The 21,545-nt window shown below is 44.6% G+C and overlaps 1 protein-coding gene across 5 annotated transcripts in view; it reads left to right on the top strand.

Annotated features, from left to right (window-relative positions):
* The window catches only part of CPVL (carboxypeptidase vitellogenic like), a 60,838-nt gene extending 47,329 nt beyond the window's left edge, over nt 1-13,509 (top strand). For all 5 annotated transcript variants that reach the window (XM_083468379.1, XM_083468378.1, XM_083468377.1 and 2 more), the window contains exons 12-13: nt 69-251; nt 13,286-13,509. In XM_083468379.1, coding sequence (XP_083324505.1) covers nt 69-251; nt 13,286-13,387 — 285 coding nt within the window. In that variant the 3' untranslated portion in view covers nt 13,388-13,509. The remainder of the gene's footprint in view (nt 1-68; nt 252-13,285) is intronic.
* The last annotated feature ends 8,036 nt before the right edge of the window (nt 13,510-21,545 follow it).

Below are 21,545 nucleotides of genomic sequence, written 5' to 3'. Positions count from 1 at the left end.
CACGGCGCTTTGTACACCAGATCTTTTAAAAGACTCTTACAAGCCGTGGACCTGCTTGTGTTTTCCAGGTTCTCCTATACAGTGGACAACTTGATATCATTGTGGGAGCCCCACTGACGGAACGGTTTCTGCCGACAGTGCCATGGACCAAAGTGGAAGAGTACAAGAATGCCGAGAGAGTTGTATGGCGGGTGCGTGCTAAAGATTCAGATGTTGCTGGCTATGTGCGCCAAGCAGGTGAATTCTATCAGGTAAGTGGGTGGGGATGCTAAGATTTTAAAGAAGCACAGTGCAAATTCAGCTCTTGTTTATTTGACTTTTTCTGGCTGAAGGACTCGCTTTTCTCTCTAACACCAGGCGAAGTGGGTTAAATTCAGGCTGCAATCCTATATATTATGGAATATATAGCCCCCACTGAGCTCATAATACTTCTGTCAGAGTTAAACCTCCCATTCTCTTGGTTGTGCACTACCAGTGACCTAACTTGAAGTGAAACTATCTCTTAAGCACCCTGCATTACGAAAGATTACGAAAGTGAACTGCCATCGGCTCAGGGGCGAGGCGGGGGGGGAGAAGGCGGACGGATTACAGAGAGCCCCCAAAGATCGTGGGAAGCAGCACCTCCTCAGTGGAGGAAGGAAGCCACGCCTCTAGTGGGGAGGAGATGCAGAGCTTGGAGGATGCAAGGCAGTGCCAGGACACCTTGCCTGGGCAAAGCGGGGAGGAGGGAGGTCCCCCTTTACCCACGCCTTCCTTCGCGCAGAGAGGGGAGGCGTAGGCTGGGCTCAAGAGACTACTCTGCTGCGGAAGATTCAAGGACCGCCCACTCTCAGATTCTGCTAGTGAATGAGCAAGACGTGGAATAGAGGCGCTCTGCATTGTAAAGGTTTTTAGCACCAATAATAAAGCTTTAGAACAGACCAGTGAAGCGCCTTGCCTGATTGCTCTCGAGCAACCATCCGATAGCATTAACAGGAATGTAGGAATCAGATGCCTGATCATTCTCTCCCCACCAACCACCCCTAGGCTGAATCCCACAGGGACTCCAGGAGTAGGACAAGATTCCTGCTACAGATCTTGATGTGATAGATCTCATTTCCGAATGCTTGTTGTTTGACTCCTGGTGTGGGTTCTCTCTGGCAGGGAAAAATGAAAGCTTTTCCTGCAGCTTTTAAAATTGATTTCAGCAGCAAAGCACTGAGCATGCGGTCGGAGCAGCTATCCTTGGTCAGTGTTTCTATCCTTGATCACTGTTGACAAAGATGACATTTGCACTTGGCTGCTGGGGTGGGGGAGGGGAGAGGCTTAGACTTTTCTAGGCAGCAGCTGCAGACAGTAAGCCAACTATTTGTACTGCCGTGCAGTGACAGATCACAAAATACTGCATCTGTGGGCATCTGAACACGCTTCATTTTTAGCCCTCATAGGCAGGCTCTGTTCCTGATCCTCCAGTTTCTGTAACATCTGAGTCTTAAAAAAAAGAGAAGCATTTACACAATAAAGCTGTGCACAGGGGTAAACTAAATATTAAAGGCCTTTCCCATCTTCTGCTATGTCCCCTCCCCCCCCAAAAAAAAATCTAAAGAGAGTCAGTATCTCATGAAGAATGGAGACATTCAAAAAGTGACTATTGAAATGTTACTACTACTGCTACTACTACTACTACTACTACTACTACTACTACTACTAATTTATTATTTATACCCCAGCCACTCTGGGCGGCTTCCAACAAAATATTAAAATACAGTAATGCGTCAAACATTAAAAGCTTCCCCAAACAGGGCTGCCTTCAGATGTCTTCTAAAAGTCTGGTAGTTGCTGTTCTCTTTGACATCTGGTGGGAGGGTGTTCCACAGGGCGGGTGCCACTACCGAGAAGGCCCTTTGCCTGGTTCCCTGTAACTTGGCTTCTCGCAGTGAGGAAACCGCCAGAAGGCCCTCGGCGCTGGACCTCAGTGTCTGGGCAGAACAATGGGGGTGGAGACGCTCCTTCAGATATACTGGAGCGGTTCAATAGAAACGCCAATTCTTCCAGCCGAAAGAAGACAGCACTGTGGAAATTATTCAGTTTTTATTCAAACAAAGTCTGGACCAGTGTTAGAAACTGGATCATGAAAGCTAGGAGCTAAATGGCACCTTAAACCTAAGTTATGGGCGCCACAACAGAATGTCTAGGCTGAAAATGAATTAACTGCAGCTAAAATCTTCTGTTCATTTTTCACATGGTCTCATCCTCATCTGAAGACTGCAAAAAACAAAGCCATGCTTCCCCTGCCCGCTCCCTTAATATTCTTATGAGGGTACCTCAAAACGACTTTCTGTAAGGGCAGCTGAGAGGCAGAACCTATCAGCTTGCCTGACACTGAAGTGATTTCTTGGAAGTCATGCAGGCAGGAATTTCTCCTCCCACGCCATCAGCACCAGCAGTCGCAGTTTTAATCTGAAATCTTACGTGCAGTGCTCAGAGCTCAGAAATTGCTCACACCAATGAAATTCCCAATCTCAAAATGTGCCTAGAACAATGGGAGTTTCAAACACTGGTCAGGACAGAAAATACAAAATTCGGGGCACCTTTATAACTTCTTACCCCATGCCCAGATCCTTCCAAACAATATAAACTGGATAACAGAATGTGCAAACAAGTCACAAACAGCCCCTGGACTCCTCATGGTCACTTCTAATTGGTTACACCAATTATTGGAGTTGCTTTTTCCTTACAACTCTCCCTATCTTGTCCCGGTTTCTTCCTAACTCAAAAGTAGTTTCTGTTAAACTCTTAAAGGTTTGAGATACTTGTTTTCCTTCCTTCCATGAGTATTGAATTGGGATGTGCTGAATCTACATTTTTAGCGCAATGAGGCTGGGCTTGTGTTCTGCTGGTGTAGCATTGACCTGTTTGCTTGTACGACAGCTCAAAGAATAGAGATTGCTCTTAAGCAGTTAAAATCATTTAAGTGCAGCACGACTAAGAACTTAAATGATCGGCTTCTCATAAATCAGATTTATAACCCAGAGTGTACTTCAATTAGAAAACATGGATTTTGTTACTCTCAAATATACAATTAAAAAAAACAACCCAACCAGCTGAAATCCTACATAGAATGACTTGTTTTTGCTGGAATTCATCAACACCTTTTTATTTTGGGCTTCGCTGATATGCATGACATGAAGGTCTTCTGAAAGTTTTTAACGAAAGCTTAACTTAGCCTATAATAATGTGTCACGACTTTCAGATGGAAGATGGAAGGAAACTATTCAGGCAATTTTCATCATATGCTTCTCACAGGGACTAAGTATAAACTGAAGTGTTATCTTTCACAGTCTCTTAAATTCATAGGCTTATAGACATTTTATTTTCCAGTAAATGCTTCTGAGAAATGGCCTTGTGAGTCAGAATGTGGGTAATATTTACTTTACCGTTGCTTTACTGGGGTGGTGTGTGTGAGGATCAACCAGAATGAAATTTTACAATTAACAGGCTGCTTTAAAAACAAAACAAAACAAAAACTACAGTGATTTAAGAACACGGCTAGCTTGGCTTCATTTCAGTATTAGTAGGAGGACTTAAATTTCACTTGCTTTCAGGGGAGCCTAAAATTATGTGGCTGAGTACTTTTCGGAAACTGGGTCCTTTGGAGGATTTTGGGAAGGTTATGGAATTGAAATAAGTAACTGCAAATAAACATATTTCTAATTGAAGGAAGAAGCTGCTGAATAGATTTGGGATAACTTCTGCCAAGGCCAGATAGTTCCCAGGAAGAAAAATCTTGGCTTCACTGAAGTCTTTGTTAGTTCCTTTGTCAGTTTCTTGCTTCATTCTTTGAGGATGAGTGAAGTTCCTGATGCCACGTAGAAATTATCCACACTTAACTTTTGCCCTGCACTTTCTTAGGCAGAGGTCTGCACTTAAAAGCTCAGTCTCCAAGCATTCTTTTTTGCTCTGGAACTTTCCCCGCCGAAGCCTGCTCTTTAGTGCTAAATTGGAGCAGAGGTCAATTCGGGTTCTCAATGGATTGCTGTTTGCTCCAATTGAGCTTTAAAGAATGGATTTTTGTAGGGAAAACTCTGGGGCAAAAAAGGGAATTTGGACATGGAACGCAGACCATGCCTGGAAAGAGCGGAGGAAAGGTAAATGTGGATAATCCCATAGCGTGATGACTGTTTTCTAGAAGCTTCGATGGGTGTCATGGTTTGTTTAACTGTTTTACATGGACTTCCTCTAAGCATGCAAAGTGCCTATAGGATAGTGTTCTTGGGCTAGCGTGGTCATATTTAGAATATGGATAGAATGTATTTTTCAATAAGTTCCCCAGCTATCAAATACCTAGCATCAGTTAATGGTTGAAAGGAGCTGGTCTATAGGTCAGTGGTAGAATATTGCTTCGCAGTGTTGAGGTCCAGAGTTAGGTCTTGATAAGTAGAATTCAAATTGTTGGTACTGACCATTAAAGCTCAAAATGGCTTCGGCTCTATATACCTGAAGGAGCTTCTCCACACTCATTGTTCAGCCCAGACACTGAGGTCTACCACCTACCTTCTGGTAGTTCCCTCACTGCAAGAAGTGAGGTTACAGGGAAACAGGCAGAGGGCCTTCTCAGTAGTGGCGCCCGCCCTGTGGAACACTCTCCTGTCAGAAGTCAAGGAAATAAATAACTATCTGACTTTTAGAAGATATCTGAAGGCAGCCCTGAACAAGGAAGTTTTTTATGTTTGATGCTTTACTGTGTTGCTGTTTTAATTTGCTGGAAGCTGCCCAGTGTGGCTGGGGCAACCCAGTCAGATGAGTGTCATATAAACAATATAAAACTATATAGAAAGGCCACCAAAGTGGGCGTCTGGGAAGGAGCTGACTGTGTACATAGTCAGAGTACATAGGCAGCTGGCTTATATCAAGTCAGACCATTGGTCCAAATAGCACAATATTGTCAGCACTGACTGGCTGGGTTGCAGGCAGAAGTCTTCCACAGTTCTACCTGGAGACCCCAAGGATTAAACCTGGAACCTTTGGCATGTGAAGAATGTGTTCCACCACAGACCTATGGTCCTTCCCTGAAGGATAAACTATTGGTCTGACTCATTTATGGGTCTTCATGCTCAATGTCTGTCGCCTTGCTGGTTTCCTTAATGGGCGCCCACCCTTTCTGAAGTCTACATTCATGATCTCGACACACCCGTGAGTTATTATTTACCCCCTTGTGTTGCAGCTCTTAAGATCGTACCCATCTGCTATGCCTCAGCTGTAGCCTTGCTGAATCGCTGTCTGATACTTGGCCAGTGCTTGGAACAGTGCCGTTGCAAAGATTTCAGCTCCTGTTAGTCCAAGCACACTTGTTTGGCTTGGTTTTGAAGAAGTTTTTAATATTGCCAAACTATCAAGAGGCAGAGATCTTCTTCAGGAAAAACAAGCCACAGGCATCCTGCAATCTGATCAGCATGCATTGAGACTAGAAACTCACCCAACAAACTGGGCAGACAGAGGCAGCCTTATTTTAAAGGGATATTCTCTCACTATTGCTCACCAGTGATCCTGCTCATCCTTTCTCCTTGCCAGTCACAAGTTTCTGCTTCCAGCATGTTCCCTCATCCATAGTTCCCTATTCTTCTGGTGTTCTTTGAGGCTCTTATCATTCCCCTCTTTTGCACACCCAGCCCCCTTTTGAGCTCAGACCCTCTTGAACTGCTGTCGTCTTGCCTACAGGCATAAATGAGCTAAGTCAGGCTTCCTCAACCTCAGCCCTCCAGATGTTTTGAGACTACATTTCCTATCATCCCTGACCACTGGTCCTGCTAGCTAGGGATCATGGGAGTTGTAGGCCAAAAACACCTGGAGGGCCGAACATGAGGAAGCCTGAGCTAAGTTATCTGCTTTTGAGGGAATGAATGAAATTTGTTGGGGGGTTAAGATACTAGAATTTTCTGGCCCAGCAAGGAAATAGCAGCTCCACATTAGTATTCCACACGGATGACACTGCAGAATATTCCCACAAAGCCACAGCATTGCTTAAGCCAGTCATGGGCCGGCGATGCTGGCTTGCCGATGATTTTAAGTGAAGCAATGTTTTGGATTTCTTTCCTGGGCTCTCCCTGCCGTTTGCCTGTTCAATCCCTATGGCTGCGCACATCTGTTTTGCACTATTCTGCTTGCTGATTTAATTGTACATGGCTGCACATGCCTAGATATCTGAGAGGAAACCACAAAGAGCCACTTGTCCAAAGACAGCAAAGCCAAAGAACTGATGCTTGAACAGATTTCTCCTAGAACAGACTTTTATTTATTTCATTGCTTGATAGCCATAGCACTTAATCTTTTAATGCTGATGTTGGATCTCTCTCTCTCTATATATATATATTACTGTGGCTGATTTTAAAATTCCGTATGATGTCAAAAACGGTTACGCTCTCATGTGTGCGGATGATTTTTGTTCTAAATCCAATGCATAGTGATAGTGGTGAAACAGAAGCACAGACCTTTTTTTAAAATCAAAACGTCCTTTTTGCTTTAGTGCTAAGGTATAATTAATCCCTAATAGATAACAGGTTTTAAAATAAAGTTCCCAGGAAATGAGTCATGTTAGATGTGCTTTCTCACATGTGTGTAGATAGATTTCAAAATATAGTTTCTGCATTCTAAAATATGGAGTACCCTGAATTGGGACAGGTCTCCTCTCCAGGACTGTATAGGACTGCATAGTCCCCTCTCCATCAGTGGAGAAGCAAGCTGTCAGCTAAGGGGTACAGGCCCCATGGTACAGGCCCCAGCTTCACCTAGCTACACTAGTGGTTAAGAGCGGTAGACTCGTAATCTGGGGAACGTCTCCGCTCCTCCACATGCAGCTGCTGGGTGACCTTGGGCTAGTCACACTCCTTTGAAGTCTCTCAGCCCCACTCACCTCACAGAGTGTTTGTTGTGGGGGAGGAAGGGAAAGGAGAATGTTGAGACTCCTTAGGGTAGTGATAAAGCAGGATATCAAATCCAAACTCCTCCTCCTCCTCCTCCTCTTCTTCTTCTTCTCCTACTCCTCCTCCTCCTCCTCCTCCTCAATCCCTGAAATTGAGTCTTGCAGGAGCAGGGCACTGGCTGCTTTGGATCTACTAGATCTAAATCCCCACGGATTCTCTGAAGGGCCCAGTCTTTGGACCTGGAGCTGGTGTACCAAAAAACGAGGCAAAGTAGCCTTCCACACAGCATTCTCCCCTCAGCATTCCTCAGCCTTCATCCCCTGGCTTTGGGATGTGGTAGTCATGCTAAAGAGGATGGGGCCCGAACCAACGGGTTCAAATTACGAGAAAGACAGGTTGGACTAAACAAGTAGAGTGCAAACTGTTTGACAACAGACTGGACTCTCCTTTGTTAGAAGTTTTAAGCAGAGGCCGTATAGCCACTGTCTGCGATGCTGTAGTAGTGGATTGCCTTCGTCAGCATGGAGTTGGACTAAGGGTTTCCTAAACTTTAGTCTCCAGCTGTTTTTGGACTACAACTCCCACCATCCCCAGCTAGCAGGACCAGTGGTCAGGGATGATGGGAATTGTAGTCCAAAACAGCTGGAGACCCAAGTTTGGGAAACCTGGAATAGATGAACTTGGAGGCCCCTTCCAACTCCTTATGTTTCAGTGATTTGGCTCCAGATCCAAGCAATGTTCTCTCTCTCTCTCTCTCTCTCTCTCTCTCTCTCTCTCACACACACACACACACACACACACACATGTATTCCCACGCACTGCTGTGAGTGTCCATGAAACATTCTAGGAGTTGATCTCCCTTCTGATCCCTTGAAGATGCACGATCAGGCGCCACACTGACATCCCACAGCCGCTGCCCTCCTCTGCTTTTCAAATACAGAGGTCAAAGAGGAAGTTTGGGTCACAGTAAATGTAAGCAAAGACCCTGTATTCGGCTGTTACTTTTTTGTCGTGCATGAATGCCGTTTGGACTGGCGCCCTGTGAACTCTGCTGGCTGATCCCACCCCCCCCCCACCCCTGCCTCCACTACTGTATGTTCCTTTTGAAGCTGCGTGGAGAAGGAGAAATGCAGCTGTTTACTGCTTTCACTGAAACTGTGTGTGTGTGTGTGTTTGTATGTGACTTCAGTTTTTTGCAATTAGGACCGAAGCCTGGAACAGCACTGCCGGCCTCCGTGGAGCATTTAGCAATGTCTAGTCATGGCAGTGATTGGATTAAAGAAAGAGGAGGGCTGTCTGGAACAATGTAAATTATAGCCAGCTCTTACGATTCAAAGGGATCCCAAAGCCAAAGTAAAATTAGGGTGGTGGTTGTGGTTTTAAGCCAGTTAACATTGGCTTATAGTGTGTGTCCCAAATAAATTACCACATCTGGTTCCTGCAAGGGGAAAGACCGGCAGTGGAGTGAGCGTGAAACCTGAACTCTTTCTCACCCTAACTAAAGTGTAGCGGCTGGGTCCATGCTTCATTCCTATAGTTTGACGTCTCTACTTCTGGACTCGCAAATTAATGGTGCAGTGTTAATTGAGAAGGGGGGAAAATGGGTGTGGGTGTGTTATTGTTCACTACACAACACCCCCCCTCCTTTTTGGTTTTTAAAATATTCACCTTGTTTCTAAGTTTTGCAGAGTGGCTGGGGAAACCCAGCCAGATGGGCGGGGTAGAAATAATAAATTATGTTGTTGTTGTTGTTGTTGTTGCTGCTGCTATTTATGCTGTTGCTGCAACTGCAGCCCAGATTCAGCCCCTCTTCCCACTCCTATCTCCTGCCAATAACGGAGGTGGAGAAGTTCTCCCTGCTTCTAGTAATATTGTGTTGTGTCCTAGTAAAATAAGTTGGGAAGGTAGCTCAGTAGTGGAGCATTTGCTCTGCATGTAGAAGGTCCCTGGTGTATCCAGTTTAAACGAATCAGGTGGTGAGTAGGGCAATATGGCCTGAAGCTGTATAAAGCAACTTCCTGTGGGCGGTGTGCTATTTCTAAGCATGCTGCAAGAAATAGGTCCACCACTCAGGCTGGGCAATATATCAATATATTGCCCAAAACTGGTTTGAAGTCCACATCATGATATCGATTTCATAATTTTTGACGTGGCAATATATCGCAAATCATGATGTGCGTGTGTGTGCTATGCAAAAATCACAATGTGGGAAAAACAGTGAATCCAGCCAATGCTTCTCTCAATTCCTGCAGCTCCTGTTAATTTGGCCGGCTCAGCTCTCCCCTGCTTCCTGCAGGAGGAAGCGCATCACAAGAGCAGGCGCCAGCAAAAATCACAATGCGGGAAAAACCGTGAAGCCAGCCAATGTCTCTACATAGCTCGATCCTTATGTCAGACACTGTGATATATCAGTACATCATGATGTTTAAAGGTAAAGGGACCCCTGACCATTAGGTCCAGTTGTGGCCGACTCTGGGGTTGCGGCGCTCATCTCGCTTTACTGGCCGAGGGAGCCAGCATACAGCTTCCGGGTCATGTGGCCAGCATGACCAAGCCGCTTCTGGCGAACCAGAGCAGCACATGGAAACACCGTTTACCTTCCCGCCGGAGTGGTACCTATTTATCTACTTGCACTTTGACGTGCTTTTGAACTGCTAGGTGGGCAGAAGCAGGGACCGAGCAATGGGAGTTCACCCCGTCACGGGGATTCGAACCACCGACCTTCTGATAGGCAAGTCCTAGGCTCTGTGGTTTAGACCACAGTGCCACCCGTGTCCCTATCATGATGTTGAGCTGGTGATATATCACAATGTTGAAAACCAGGTGATGGGACATGGGTGGCGCTGTGGTCTAAACCACTGAGCCTCTTGGGCTTGCTGATTGGAAGGTCGGTGGCTCGAATCCCTGCGATGGGGTGAGCTCCTGTTGCTCTGTCTCAGCTCCTGCCAACCTAGCAGTCTGAAAGCATGCCTATGCAAGTAGATAACTAGGTGCCGCTGTGACTGGAAGGTAAATGGCATTTCCGTGCACTCTGGCACTCATCACGGTCCTTCATGCGATAGCAGCGGTTTAGTCATGCTGGCCACAGGTCCCGGAAAACTGTCTGTAGACAAACGCTGCCTCCCTTGGCCTGAAAGTGAGATGAGCGCCGCACCCCATAGTCACCCTTGACTGGACTTAACCATCCAGGGGTCATTTACCTGAAAACCAGGTGGTCAGAACATGTATGAAGGCTGTACTCTTTTTTTTGTATTAAAAGCGTAGAAACTTGCCTTATCCTGAGTCAGACCATTGGTTTCAGGCAGGGAATCTTTCCCAGCTCTACCAAGAGAAGACAAGGATTGGGGCTGGGAGCTTCTGATGCAAGGAGGACTACCCCATTGCAGATTTAGGAAGCTGTGTTTGCTGTAACAGCCTTCTGTCTCCGTTTACTCAGCATTTTGGTAATCGTACTTCTTCTGACATCGTTAGTTTCGATCTGAAGTACAAATCAGAGCTCCCAATTCAAACGGCTAAACTTTTGGAGAGGAAGAGGTTAATCGTCAACAGTAGGCTTTTAACAAAAAGATCTGTAGTAATGCTAGTGAGGAAATAGCCCAGTGACCTCTGGCAACCTGATGGACTCTCCTGTTCAGATGTGGAAGAGACTTCTGCTGCCAACTTGGTTTGAAAACATTGTAAAATCCAAATGCCACGTCAGTGTCCTTCAGCAGGCTCTGTGCTTCTGCAGAAGTCGCTGTGCCAGACAACAGCCAAGACAGAAGTCGGATTCTCATTCACCTTCAAGGCTTCAGGCTTTGGCTGTTGGCGCCAGAAGTAAAGATCCTCTGGAATAATTTGAAGACACTGACTGATGTTGTTTGCTTTTTAGTGGTGAAGGAATATTTGAATTCCAGTTATGTCTGTATGCTAAGGAGAAAACCTGTAAAAATGAGAATATGGAATCAGCAATGCAACACGGTTCTAAACATATTTGAAAGAGCATTATCATTTGATTAGAGCTAGCATATTATCTTATTTCGCAGGACTGCTTCTGCCCAAAATGAGAGGTAGTCTGTTTGATTTGTAGTTCGATTAGAGACTATGCTCCTGAGCCACACTACAGTCCTTACTTAATGAGTCCGTGGCTGAGCTGGTTTTGCATTAGTATCTTTGGTCTGGATCCAACATGCCCATAGCTGTCAACTTACAGATTTGAAAATAAGGGACCAGCAGCCTCGAAAATAAGGGATCAGCAGCCAAAATAAGGGATTTTGCGAGCACAGGTATGTTCAACTTCTGAGCCCCTCCAAGCCAAAGGCAGAAAGCCCAGCCAGCAGCCAACTGAAGCCTCAAGCGGTGGTTCCCACAACACAGCAACACAGCAAAGGGGATGCAGCAAGGAAAACCACCGTCACCTCTCTGCTGGGAAGCGCTGAGCAAAGGCGATTTCCCAGGCAACGTGGCTGATTTGATCGGCACAAGGCATGCAAGCTCCACCCCCCCAGTCATTCTTAGACTCCTTATTGGGTGAGCAACGCAGCCAAGCAACACAGTTGGAGCCTCCCTCCTCCCTGGCCAGCAGGGAGGGAGGGAGAGGAGCTGCTTCCTTTGAAACCCGGGAAATTTAAGGGACATCATCAATAAGGGACAGCAGCGGGACACGGCGCTGGGATAAGGGACTTTCCCGCCAAATAAGGGACAGTTGACAGCTATGAACATGGCATACCATTGGGTGATTTTGGTCTAGTCATAATAGATCGCTGAGCTGTGTATGAGCTTGTGTGATTTGATGGTCATAGCGATGAGTTAGTATGTGGAAACCCCAGTTTCAAATCTTTCTGAGGCCTACCGTGCCTTTCATATGTACACATCAGATGCTTTTTAAACGTACAGTATATCTAAAACTGTAAATGAAAACACACATTCTGCAGGGGGGAAATCTGTTGTCTCATTTCACCATTTCACCAGCTGCTATCGCTCCCTTTGCTCTCAGAATGCGGCAAACTTTTCACTGTATATTTTGTGCCAGAGCACAAGCGCACAAGACCAAGTACAATAAACAAATAAACCCAATTAAGCATGGAGGGCATGTATACATGCGACGTTGGACATGCCGTTTATGTATTCAAGGCATTTGTATATCTTCATAAATATTTATCCCGAGGAAGTTTACATTGCAAATTTCAATGCAATGAGCCACTCATTGACTCTGTTCCGACTACAGTATTTTCGTGAAACAGTATTCTCTTTGTCTTATTGCATTTTTTTTTACTTAGAATCAGAGTTGGAAGGGGGCCGTAAGGGTCACGTACTCCAGCCCCTCGCAATGTAGGAATCTCTTTGCCCAACATGGAGCTTAAATTTAAATTTCACATAAATTTAAGAAGCAAATGACATTTAATAGGAAGAACATAAGAAGAGGTAGGACACAACCATTGGGGCTACAAGTCTTGTCCCCCATGAATTTGTTCAGTCCTCTTCCAAAGCCATCCAAGTTGGTGGCGGCTGTCACTGCCTCTTGTAGGATTGAGTTCCATCATGTGCTGTGCAAAGAAGCACTTTCTTTTGTCTGTTATGGATTTCCCAACATTCAGCTTCATTGTGTGCCCATGAGTTCTAGTGTTTTGAGAGAGGCAGCAAATTTTTATCGATCCACTTTCTTCATTCCCAGTGCCGGATCGACATATAAACTAAACAAGCTATAGCTTAGGGCCCCACTCTCTTGGGGGCCCCCCAAAAAATGTAAGGAAAAAACACCTGGATGTACACTTCCAAAATATAAGATAAAAAACAAATAAAATAATACCTACATACAGCAACAGTGTTTTGTGTTGTGTAGGCTCCTATGATGTAAGGAATGGGCCCCGCCTGCTCGCCTGCTCCCTAAAATATCACTGGTTTGCACATTTCTATATATAGGGTGCCTACATTCTGCATGGACTGGTTATTTTGTTATGTGCAAATGGCTTTAGATACCTATTAGGTCCATAAATTACCGTATAGGATTCAACACACAAAAAAGTGACAATTTGTTGTTGACAAAGGACAGCTGGACATATAAAGGGCCCCATTACCTTCAGTAGCTTAGGGCCTCATCAAACCTAAATCTGACCCTGTTCACGCAAAATTTTATAAATTTCTATCCTGTTGCCTCTTATGTGGTCTCCTATAGTCTCAATTACTGCAACCAATTCCTCACAGAGGAGTCACTCCCTCCCCTTGTTAATTTTGGTCGCCCTTTTCTGAACCTTTTCACAACTCTGCAATTTCATTCTGTGGGGATTAATGTTAGCTACAAAGCCCCTAATCTAATTTTTATTGAATGTGTTGGAACTAAACGTATGTCCTGGAAGCAGCATTTTCTCTTATTTAAGCTATATGTATTTCTTTTTATAACTCTACAGGCCATTGTTCGAGGCGGAGGACACATCCTGCCCTATGACCAGCCAGAAAGAAGTTTGGACATGATCAACAGATTTATATCAGGGAAGGGATTCAAAGCCTAATGGGTACTGAAATCTCAGCTTCAGTGCTGCAGCTCTTCTGAATTCTCCACAAGAGATTTGAGGGGCCGATAGGAAAACTTGTACTGTGTATAAATAAACTGTTTTAATCTGCTCAGTTACAATCCTGAGTCTGTTGTCCTTGTCACTGGCTCAGCTTTCCCTGCTGTGGTGCAATTTTGAACCTGGTATTACAGAGGAAACTTTTTTTTTATATATAGTTCCAGAATCCCTCATAGGTTGAACTTATTCACATGGAAAAAGGGTTACACCTTGCACTGTCGAGACTATTGTTACATGAAATACAGGTAACGGCCATTTTTCGTATGTGGGTGGGGGCGGTGTTCAGTTCCTGGCCCCCATGCGCATCAGCCTCTTCTGCCCCTTTTTTGCCTTCTTCCGAGTCCCAAAGGACTTATGCATTGGCGGTCATGCGTCAATTGGATGTACAAAGCAGCTTTGAACAAACTCCTTCAGGATCCTAGATGTAGCCAGCCATGCCAGCTGAGGCTTTGTGGGGGTTTTGAGTCTTTGAGTCTCAAGAGGGAACCAAATAATTACAGTGGTACCTTGGTTCTTAAACGTAATCCATTCCGGAAGTCCGTTCCAAAACCAAAGCGTTCCAAAACCAAGGTGTTCTTTCCCATAGAAAATATTGCAAAATGGACTAATCTGTTCCAAAACAACCCCTAAAACAGCCATTTAACATGAATGTTACTACTTAACGAGGCCATTGATCCTTAAAACGAAAGAAATAAAACAATGTACTGCAGTCACACAGTCAATCCATCAGTAGCTGAACTGGGTTCCACACAGTCACAAAAACAAAAAAAAGCCGCACAAAACAGACAGACCTCAGTGTAACACTCAAAACGGAAGTGTGGCACTCAAAATGGAGCATGTTTGGCTTCCAAAAAGAGTTCGCAAACACTTACTTCCAGGTTTGCAGTGCTTGGGTTCCAAGTTGTTTGAGTACCAAGGCGTTTGAGAACCAAGGTACCACTGTACCATGGAACGGGGCTGAACTGCTGATGTTCCCCTGGCATGAGGTACATGGCTGGGCCTCTGTTCAACTGTCCATGTGTTAGAAGGGATATCTGAAGTGAAGACTTCAGATGTAAGTACGTAGCTTCTTCACTACAGATACCCATTTTAACACATGGCCGCCTCAGCCAGCACCATGCTGGCCTCACTTTTGAGTAACTGATATGTAAAGGGGGCTTTATTCTCTGGCTTGGGGCTTCCCCTCATTGCTTTAACTCTACTGCAAAACAACGGACAGATGTATAAATGGAACTTTCTTTTACTGGACACACAGAAGTAGAACAAAAATAGGAACCCATAAAGGAACTGGAAGTAGGAAGAAGTAGAAGGACAAAGGAGATATTTATTAATCTGATGTGTTTTGAACCCTACTGTTCATTCTTCGGGGAAATTTGGGAAAATAAAGACTTGACATTTATATGTCCTGCCTCTCTTCTGAGTTTTCCCAAAGAAGGACCAGAAGAGTCTGAAATGCGTTAGATTAATAAATCTCTCTTTTGTCTACTGTTTTGCTTCTGTGTAAGTGAACCTGCCCACCTAGCAGTTCGAAAGCACGTCAAAGTGCAAGTAGATAAATAGGTACCGCTCCGGGGGGAAGGTAAACGGCATTTCCGTGTGCCGCTCTGGTTCACCAGAAGTGGTTTAGTCATGCTGGCCACATGACCCAGAAACTGTATGCCGGCTCCCTTGGCCAATAAAGCGAGATGAGCGCCGCAACCCCAGAGTTGGCCATGACTGGACCTAATGGTCAGGGGTCCCTTTACCTTTACTTTAAGTGAAATTATTTAAAATAAAACAAATCTCCCCCACAAAAAAATCCTTACACCCCACCCCTTTCCAGTTTTTCCTATTGTTTTGCTCTCATCTGTAGACTCCTGAACATCAAAAATAATCCACTTAATGATATTGTTGTACACACCCCACTTCTCTAAACAGAAGTTCCAGGAGCATGATACTTACCTGGACTCTGTTCATACGCCCTTTTGTAACATTTGAGTTTATTCACAAAGAGTTTGTACGTAGGTGAACTAAGCTCCAGATGTTTTGAACTACAACTCCCACCAGCCCCAGCCCTCACTGGTGTTGATGGGAGTTGTAGTCCAAAGCATTTGGAGGCCTCCAGGTTGGAGAAAGCCAGTTTCTCCAAAACACAGTCCAATCCCCTGCCTCACATCTGATCTTGCAGAGAAAGACAGCCCACAAAAGGCTAGGAACCTCTGTCTCTTCCTCACTATCTTACTCAACAATTATCTGTCTTTGGTTCCCTTTTGCAGAACATTATCCTTGGCTGGGGTGGACAGGGGATTCCAAATCTATAATTCTCAATTATAGAAGAGATTTTAAATTACTGTGACCAAAAGCCTCCAGGGCCTATTCAGAAGCCTGTTTTGAGCCGAAAGCTTATTTCCAATGCTTCAGAAAACGAAAATAACAAAAGGCTGCAAATAGGAATAGCAAGCTTGCAGAGTTTAATTTTCTGGATGCATGATGTATGCACGCTCTGACAATTTGGTCCTTTCTCATGTGTATTTTCATGATTCAGTGGTTGTTATCTCAAATGTTTTTGACAAAAAAAGGAGAGAAAATGCATCTCCATCACCGCTTGCTCATCAAATTGCAAGCGTTTTCAAAGAAATGAGCCTTGCCTTGGAACCTGACACTTTACTGGTACTTCTACTGAACTGCTGAGATCACCAAGCCCTCTTTATGGCTCCCAAACAGACATCTGGGGGAGCCGGAGGACTTCTCTGGTTAGTTGCAATACCAGCCTTAACTGTTACATATGCATATGGACTTATCCATTTGCTTAAATTGGGCTGGAGGACAAGGTCTGTGCCATGCCCTAGATTGGTGGAACCAACGTCAAAACAGTGGACACTTTGCAGCTACCTGCAACAGATCAGGTGCTGCCGCTTCCCCCCAATGCCGCTAGGGATGAGCCTGCTGGACGAAAGGGCCCCTAGGGTGGCATTTGGCTGGAGCTGCCCTGACAACGCAGTACCAGCCTTGGCTCTGGACTTGCTTTCCTTAGAAAGGCACTGGATTATCACAGTCCAGTCGAAGCAAAATACAAACGAGAACTGCACCCTATCGAAAAACAAAAGCACATTTGGGAAAAAGTATATGCATCTATAAGGGACGCGGGTGGCGCTGTGGGTTAAACCACAGAGCCTAGGGCTTGCCGATCAGAAGGTTGACGGTTCGAATCCCCGCGACGGGGTGAGCTCCCGTTGCTCAGTCCCAGCTCCTGCCAACCTAGCAGTTCAAAAGCACGTCCAAGTGCAAGTAGATAAATAGGTACCGCTCCGGCGGGAAGGTAAATGGCGTTTCCGTGCGCTGCTCTGGTTCACTGGAAGCGGCTTAGTCATGCTGGCCACATGACCCGGAAGCTGTACATCGGCTCCCTCAGTCAATAAAACGAGATGAGCGCTGCAACTCCAGACTCAGTCGCGACTGCACCTAATGGTTAGGGGTCCTTTTATATGCATCTATAGAGGTAAAGCTCTTATCACCCCAAGATTATTCGCTTTCGGTCCCAGTGCCTTTTGCATTATATTTATTTAAACAGTATGTACATATTGCTTAACTGCAGTCATCTCTATGTGGTTTAAAAGAAATGCAATACAGAAATGTTAAAAATATTTAAAACTATAAAACCAGGCTTCAATTAAAATAGCTGATGGATTTTTTTTTAAAGTAATAATAATAATAATTTATACCACGCCCATCTGCCTGGGTTTCCAGCAGAATGATGATGATGATGATGATGATAATAATGTGATAAAACATCAAACATTAAAAACTTCCCTAAACAGGGAAGTAGGTGCTGAAAGTTGAACAGAGAACGGGTCTGTCTGACCTCAACTAGAAGGGAATTCCATAAACTTGGGCCTGCAATACTGAAGACACAATTCCTGGTGAATGTGAATACATTGTCCCTCTATGTATTCAAACCATAGGGGACTACGAACAGTGACTCACCCCAAGACCACAGTGATCGGATAGGAATACAAGGGATTAGGTGGTCCTTGAGTTATCCTGGACCCTAGTTACTAAGGACTCTGTAAATCAATACATTAGAATATTGGTGCATTAGAATTTAAATTCTAAAAGAAAGGGAGCATTCCTGAAATGATTTCTTAGTTCATTGTGGAAAACTGAATCTCTCTCTTGAAGGGCATATACATGGGATGTTGGAATTCCTGTATTTTATTGAATCTAAGAAGATTGGTTTATATAGGACGTATTTGCCGAAACAAATCACTAACATTTCCATGTTTCTACATCTTACCAGATATAAACTTGTTTCTTTGAAACGCAGTGGTGGAAGTCCAGCTTGGAATCGCTGTACATGAGGATGTCAAATAATATTAAATCCACCAAAGTCTAGCTTATGCTGGATACTAGTGAGTTCACAGGACATACCGTTTTGATAAATACATTACACTTAACAAGACAAAAGCTCTTGGTTGTGTCTTGGGGATAGAATGTCAAAGTTCACTTCTTTAATTTCCTGTACTCTCTCACTCTCTTTTTTTAGAACTTCCACTTGAGGATTTGGGAAAGATGATATGTGCACATCCTGAATAACTAGCATGAAACATTAAAAGAATGAAAGTAAATTTTCTAATCTGGACCTTTGTCTATGTCTTCTGAAGCCTCTCAACAGATTTTGCTTTTAAAAGAGGGAACCTTATCTTATTCTACATGTCAGAATTTTCACTATTTGGCATTATTTTATCTCCCCACAAAAAGAGAATTGATGGATGACTTAGCACATCAGTTTATACAGTGTCTTGTCCTGCCCTCTATTTGTGTACTTTTTATGGTGTAAAATACTCATATATCCTTGTTTCCATGCTTTCTTCCTGTTTGCCCTTTATTTTTAGATTTAGCTGCAGTTTGATGAGAGAGGAAAGGATGGAGAGTTCCAGACCTTCTGAGCTCCTAAAACAACAGCATTAAGAAACAAACCGGCAGACACTGCAACCTAGAAAGGGAGACCCAGAAGTATCTCCTTGGTTGATAGGTTAAAAGCCACAAAGATGTCAAACCAATAGGGTTGCACATCCCTAGTCTCTCCTCCAGCAAAGGTCATTCTCCCTGGTGACCAAAGCAATTTTGGTCCTAAAACAGCTAGAATAGGGTTACTAGACATCTACAGTTCCCGGGGACAGTCCCCAGATTTGCAGATCTGTCCCCGGACAAATTCCGTCCCCGGAATATCCCCAGATTTGCAAATCAGTCCCCGGGAAATATGGCAGCGGCAGGGAGCCAGCCTGTTAGCACAGTTGGCTCTGGCTGGATTCAGGAGCTTCTTGCTGCTCACTGTTGTGGCGCCCGCCATTTTTCCTGCGCCACGGCAGCGAGCAGCTTCTGAAGCAAGCCAGAGGCAACTGCACTACCAGGCTGGCCCCTCCTGGGCAATGCCCACCCGCTTGTGACTCCTGAGCCTCCCCTGATCTGTCAAAACAAAGGGGGAAGGGGGAAGGAGATCGGGCGTCACGGGCGGGTGACATGCCATTGCCCAGTTTTTTTAAAAAAATTCCTGCATTTATGTTTCACAGGGTGCGAAAGAAGGGCTTTGCACCTTTATACAATATGCATGTGTGCTTGGGCCCAGGGTCTTTTGCCTCACCATCCCCACTATTGACTCCCTGTTGCTACTCGGCTTCCAAAAAAAAAAAAAAAAGTGTGTCCCCAGATTCATTGAAAAAAATCTGGTAACCATAAGCTAGAAGCCAGATTGAAATGGGTCTAGAGATGATATATTTCCTCCAGAGATGATATATTTCCTCCAGGATGTCTGGAATTCGCAACTACTACCCACTTCAGCACCCTGCCCATGAAGGGTATATTAACAAGTCATAAAAGGCAGTTAGCTGGAAAAGTCATCTGGGTCCAGAGAAGGGTTTTTAAGAAGCATAGAACCCCTGCAATGCAAGAAAATGCGGCTGTCCCATATGGGGATCAAACCTGCAACCTTGGCGTTATCAGCACCACACTCTAACCAACTGAGCTATCCAGTCTCACTGCTGCCCCTGTCAAGGCAACCACAACCCCCCATCTCTCATGAAGACATTCACTACCTCCAGAGCCTCATTGATTGTCCATAGTTATCCAAGATGGGCAATGGGATGCCTATACCATTGGTAGGTAAACACCTCTACAAGCACAGCTTGTGAAATTTACTCAGGAAAATGAAACTATAAAATACTGTAGGAGGGAGAGAATGAGAGAGAGAGAGAATGTCATTTTGGAAAGGACAATTTCTTTCCTTTGCTACACTATAGTGTAGGTACTGAAAAGGTAACACAAAAGCACTGATGCAAAGCTCCCAGACAGAAGAAAAAGAAGAGTTTGGATTTGATACCCCACTTTATCACTACCCTAAGGAGTCTCAAAGCGGCTAACAATCTCCTTTTCCCTTCCTCCCCCACAACAAACACTCTGTGAGGTGAGTGGGGCTGAGAGACTTCAGAGAAGTGCGACTAGCCCAAGGTCACCCAGCAGCTGCATGTGGAAGAGCGGAGACGCGAACCCGGTTCACCAGATTACGAGTCCACTGCTCTTAACCACGACACCACACTGGCTCATAGAGATGGTGTCACCAGCGCAAAACCACTGTGCTCGATTTCTTGCCCAAGTGAGACCTCAAAATGTTCTTAAGATGCTAAGCATTGGTGTGAAGCAACTATATTTTTTGAAGCCAGAGTAAGTTTCCTTCAGAATCATACCTGGCTTTCTTGCCCATCCCAAGCCATTGTTCCACTGGTATGAGGAGGATCTGAAGTCAGCAATGGAGACCACTGGATCCCCTGCCCAAGTCAACATAGGTTTTTTTAAATAAAAAAACTGCTAGATTTACTGCTGTGAAATTTCTTGCACTCCTTTACTAATCTCCTGAGTAGTCAGCCCAGCCAGTCTGTTCTTTCTATAGGAGCAGTGAGCTGGGAGAGAGCAGTAATCCCCCAGAGAACTGATAAATTTGGCAGTCCACAAAAATTTAACCATTAAAGTTTTCACTTGGCTCGCTCTTCCCTTGGCGTTGTACATGGAATGTCAAGGAGCCTTTCTGGAACGAGAAGCGGGTAAGTGGGAGCTAAATTATCTGGGCCACTGTGTTCTGTTCTTTTGCAATGCTTGTGTTTTATGTCCAGGCGGCTTGGTAACTGCGAAGCGTTATTTCTGAAGAAATCCCCTCAAGCTGTGATCTGAGGCTTTGGCGTTGACATGACAACCTGAAAAGCAAGCAAGTCGCTCAACAATGAAAAGTACAGTGTGGAATAACGCTGAGGTGAGGGCAACAAGGCTATGAGAAAAAGGACGAGACAACATAAATTTGGGCAAACCTGAACAATAAACCTGTACTGAAGATGTTGTGCGAACAACCCCGCAAAAGGGGGAACAATCTACATATAATAGTAGTCAAAGTATCAGGTGTCTGGTAACCATCCCAAGGGATGAAAAGATTGTGTTACTTACTCTCTGGGCAAATCTCCAGTATTGCTGTGTGCCAACAAAAAAGTTAAGTATTCTTAGCGAAAGAACACTTCAGCTGCTGAAAACTGGAGGCAGAAGTGTAGAACGAACTTCACTTTTAGAGTTACAGGAATACCTAGGAAAGACTAATTATTGCCAAAGGCGAGGAAATATTCTTATTCTTATTTTCTATTTTAATTCCAGTCTCCCTGAAACCTCAAGGTTAATTACAACATTAAAACAAAACAAAAACCCAAAGTCTAATGTTTCAGTCCAGAGAACTCTTGCCGGCAAAGGAACATATAAATATACCCGCCACTTTATAGAACATCCCCATTTAAGCAAAGGGAGGACCCTAATCTGTAGGAGCTTTGCTTGAGAAGTTGGTGAGGGTGTGTGTGTGAATCTATAAAAGAACAACATGAGCACAATGAAGTCATGGTCTGCAATATTTCACTGAACATTAGCAGGCTAGGAGTTCAAGAAAGGCTATGCTGGTAGAATCACAGGAAACACAAGAACCTGCATTTTCCCAAGTCAAACCAATGTTCCATCTATGTTCCACCATGGGTACCCAATGCGGTGCTCTCTAGATTTGCTGGACAACTGTTCCCATCATCCTGGACCCATGCTG

This window comes from Podarcis liolepis (assembly GCF_965112155.1).
Source record: "Podarcis liolepis genome assembly, chromosome: 12".
Taxonomy (NCBI): Eukaryota; Metazoa; Chordata; class Lepidosauria; order Squamata; family Lacertidae; genus Podarcis; species Podarcis liolepis.
Note: the sequence above shows the minus strand (reverse complement) of the source record. Positions and strands in the feature narration are given on the sequence as shown.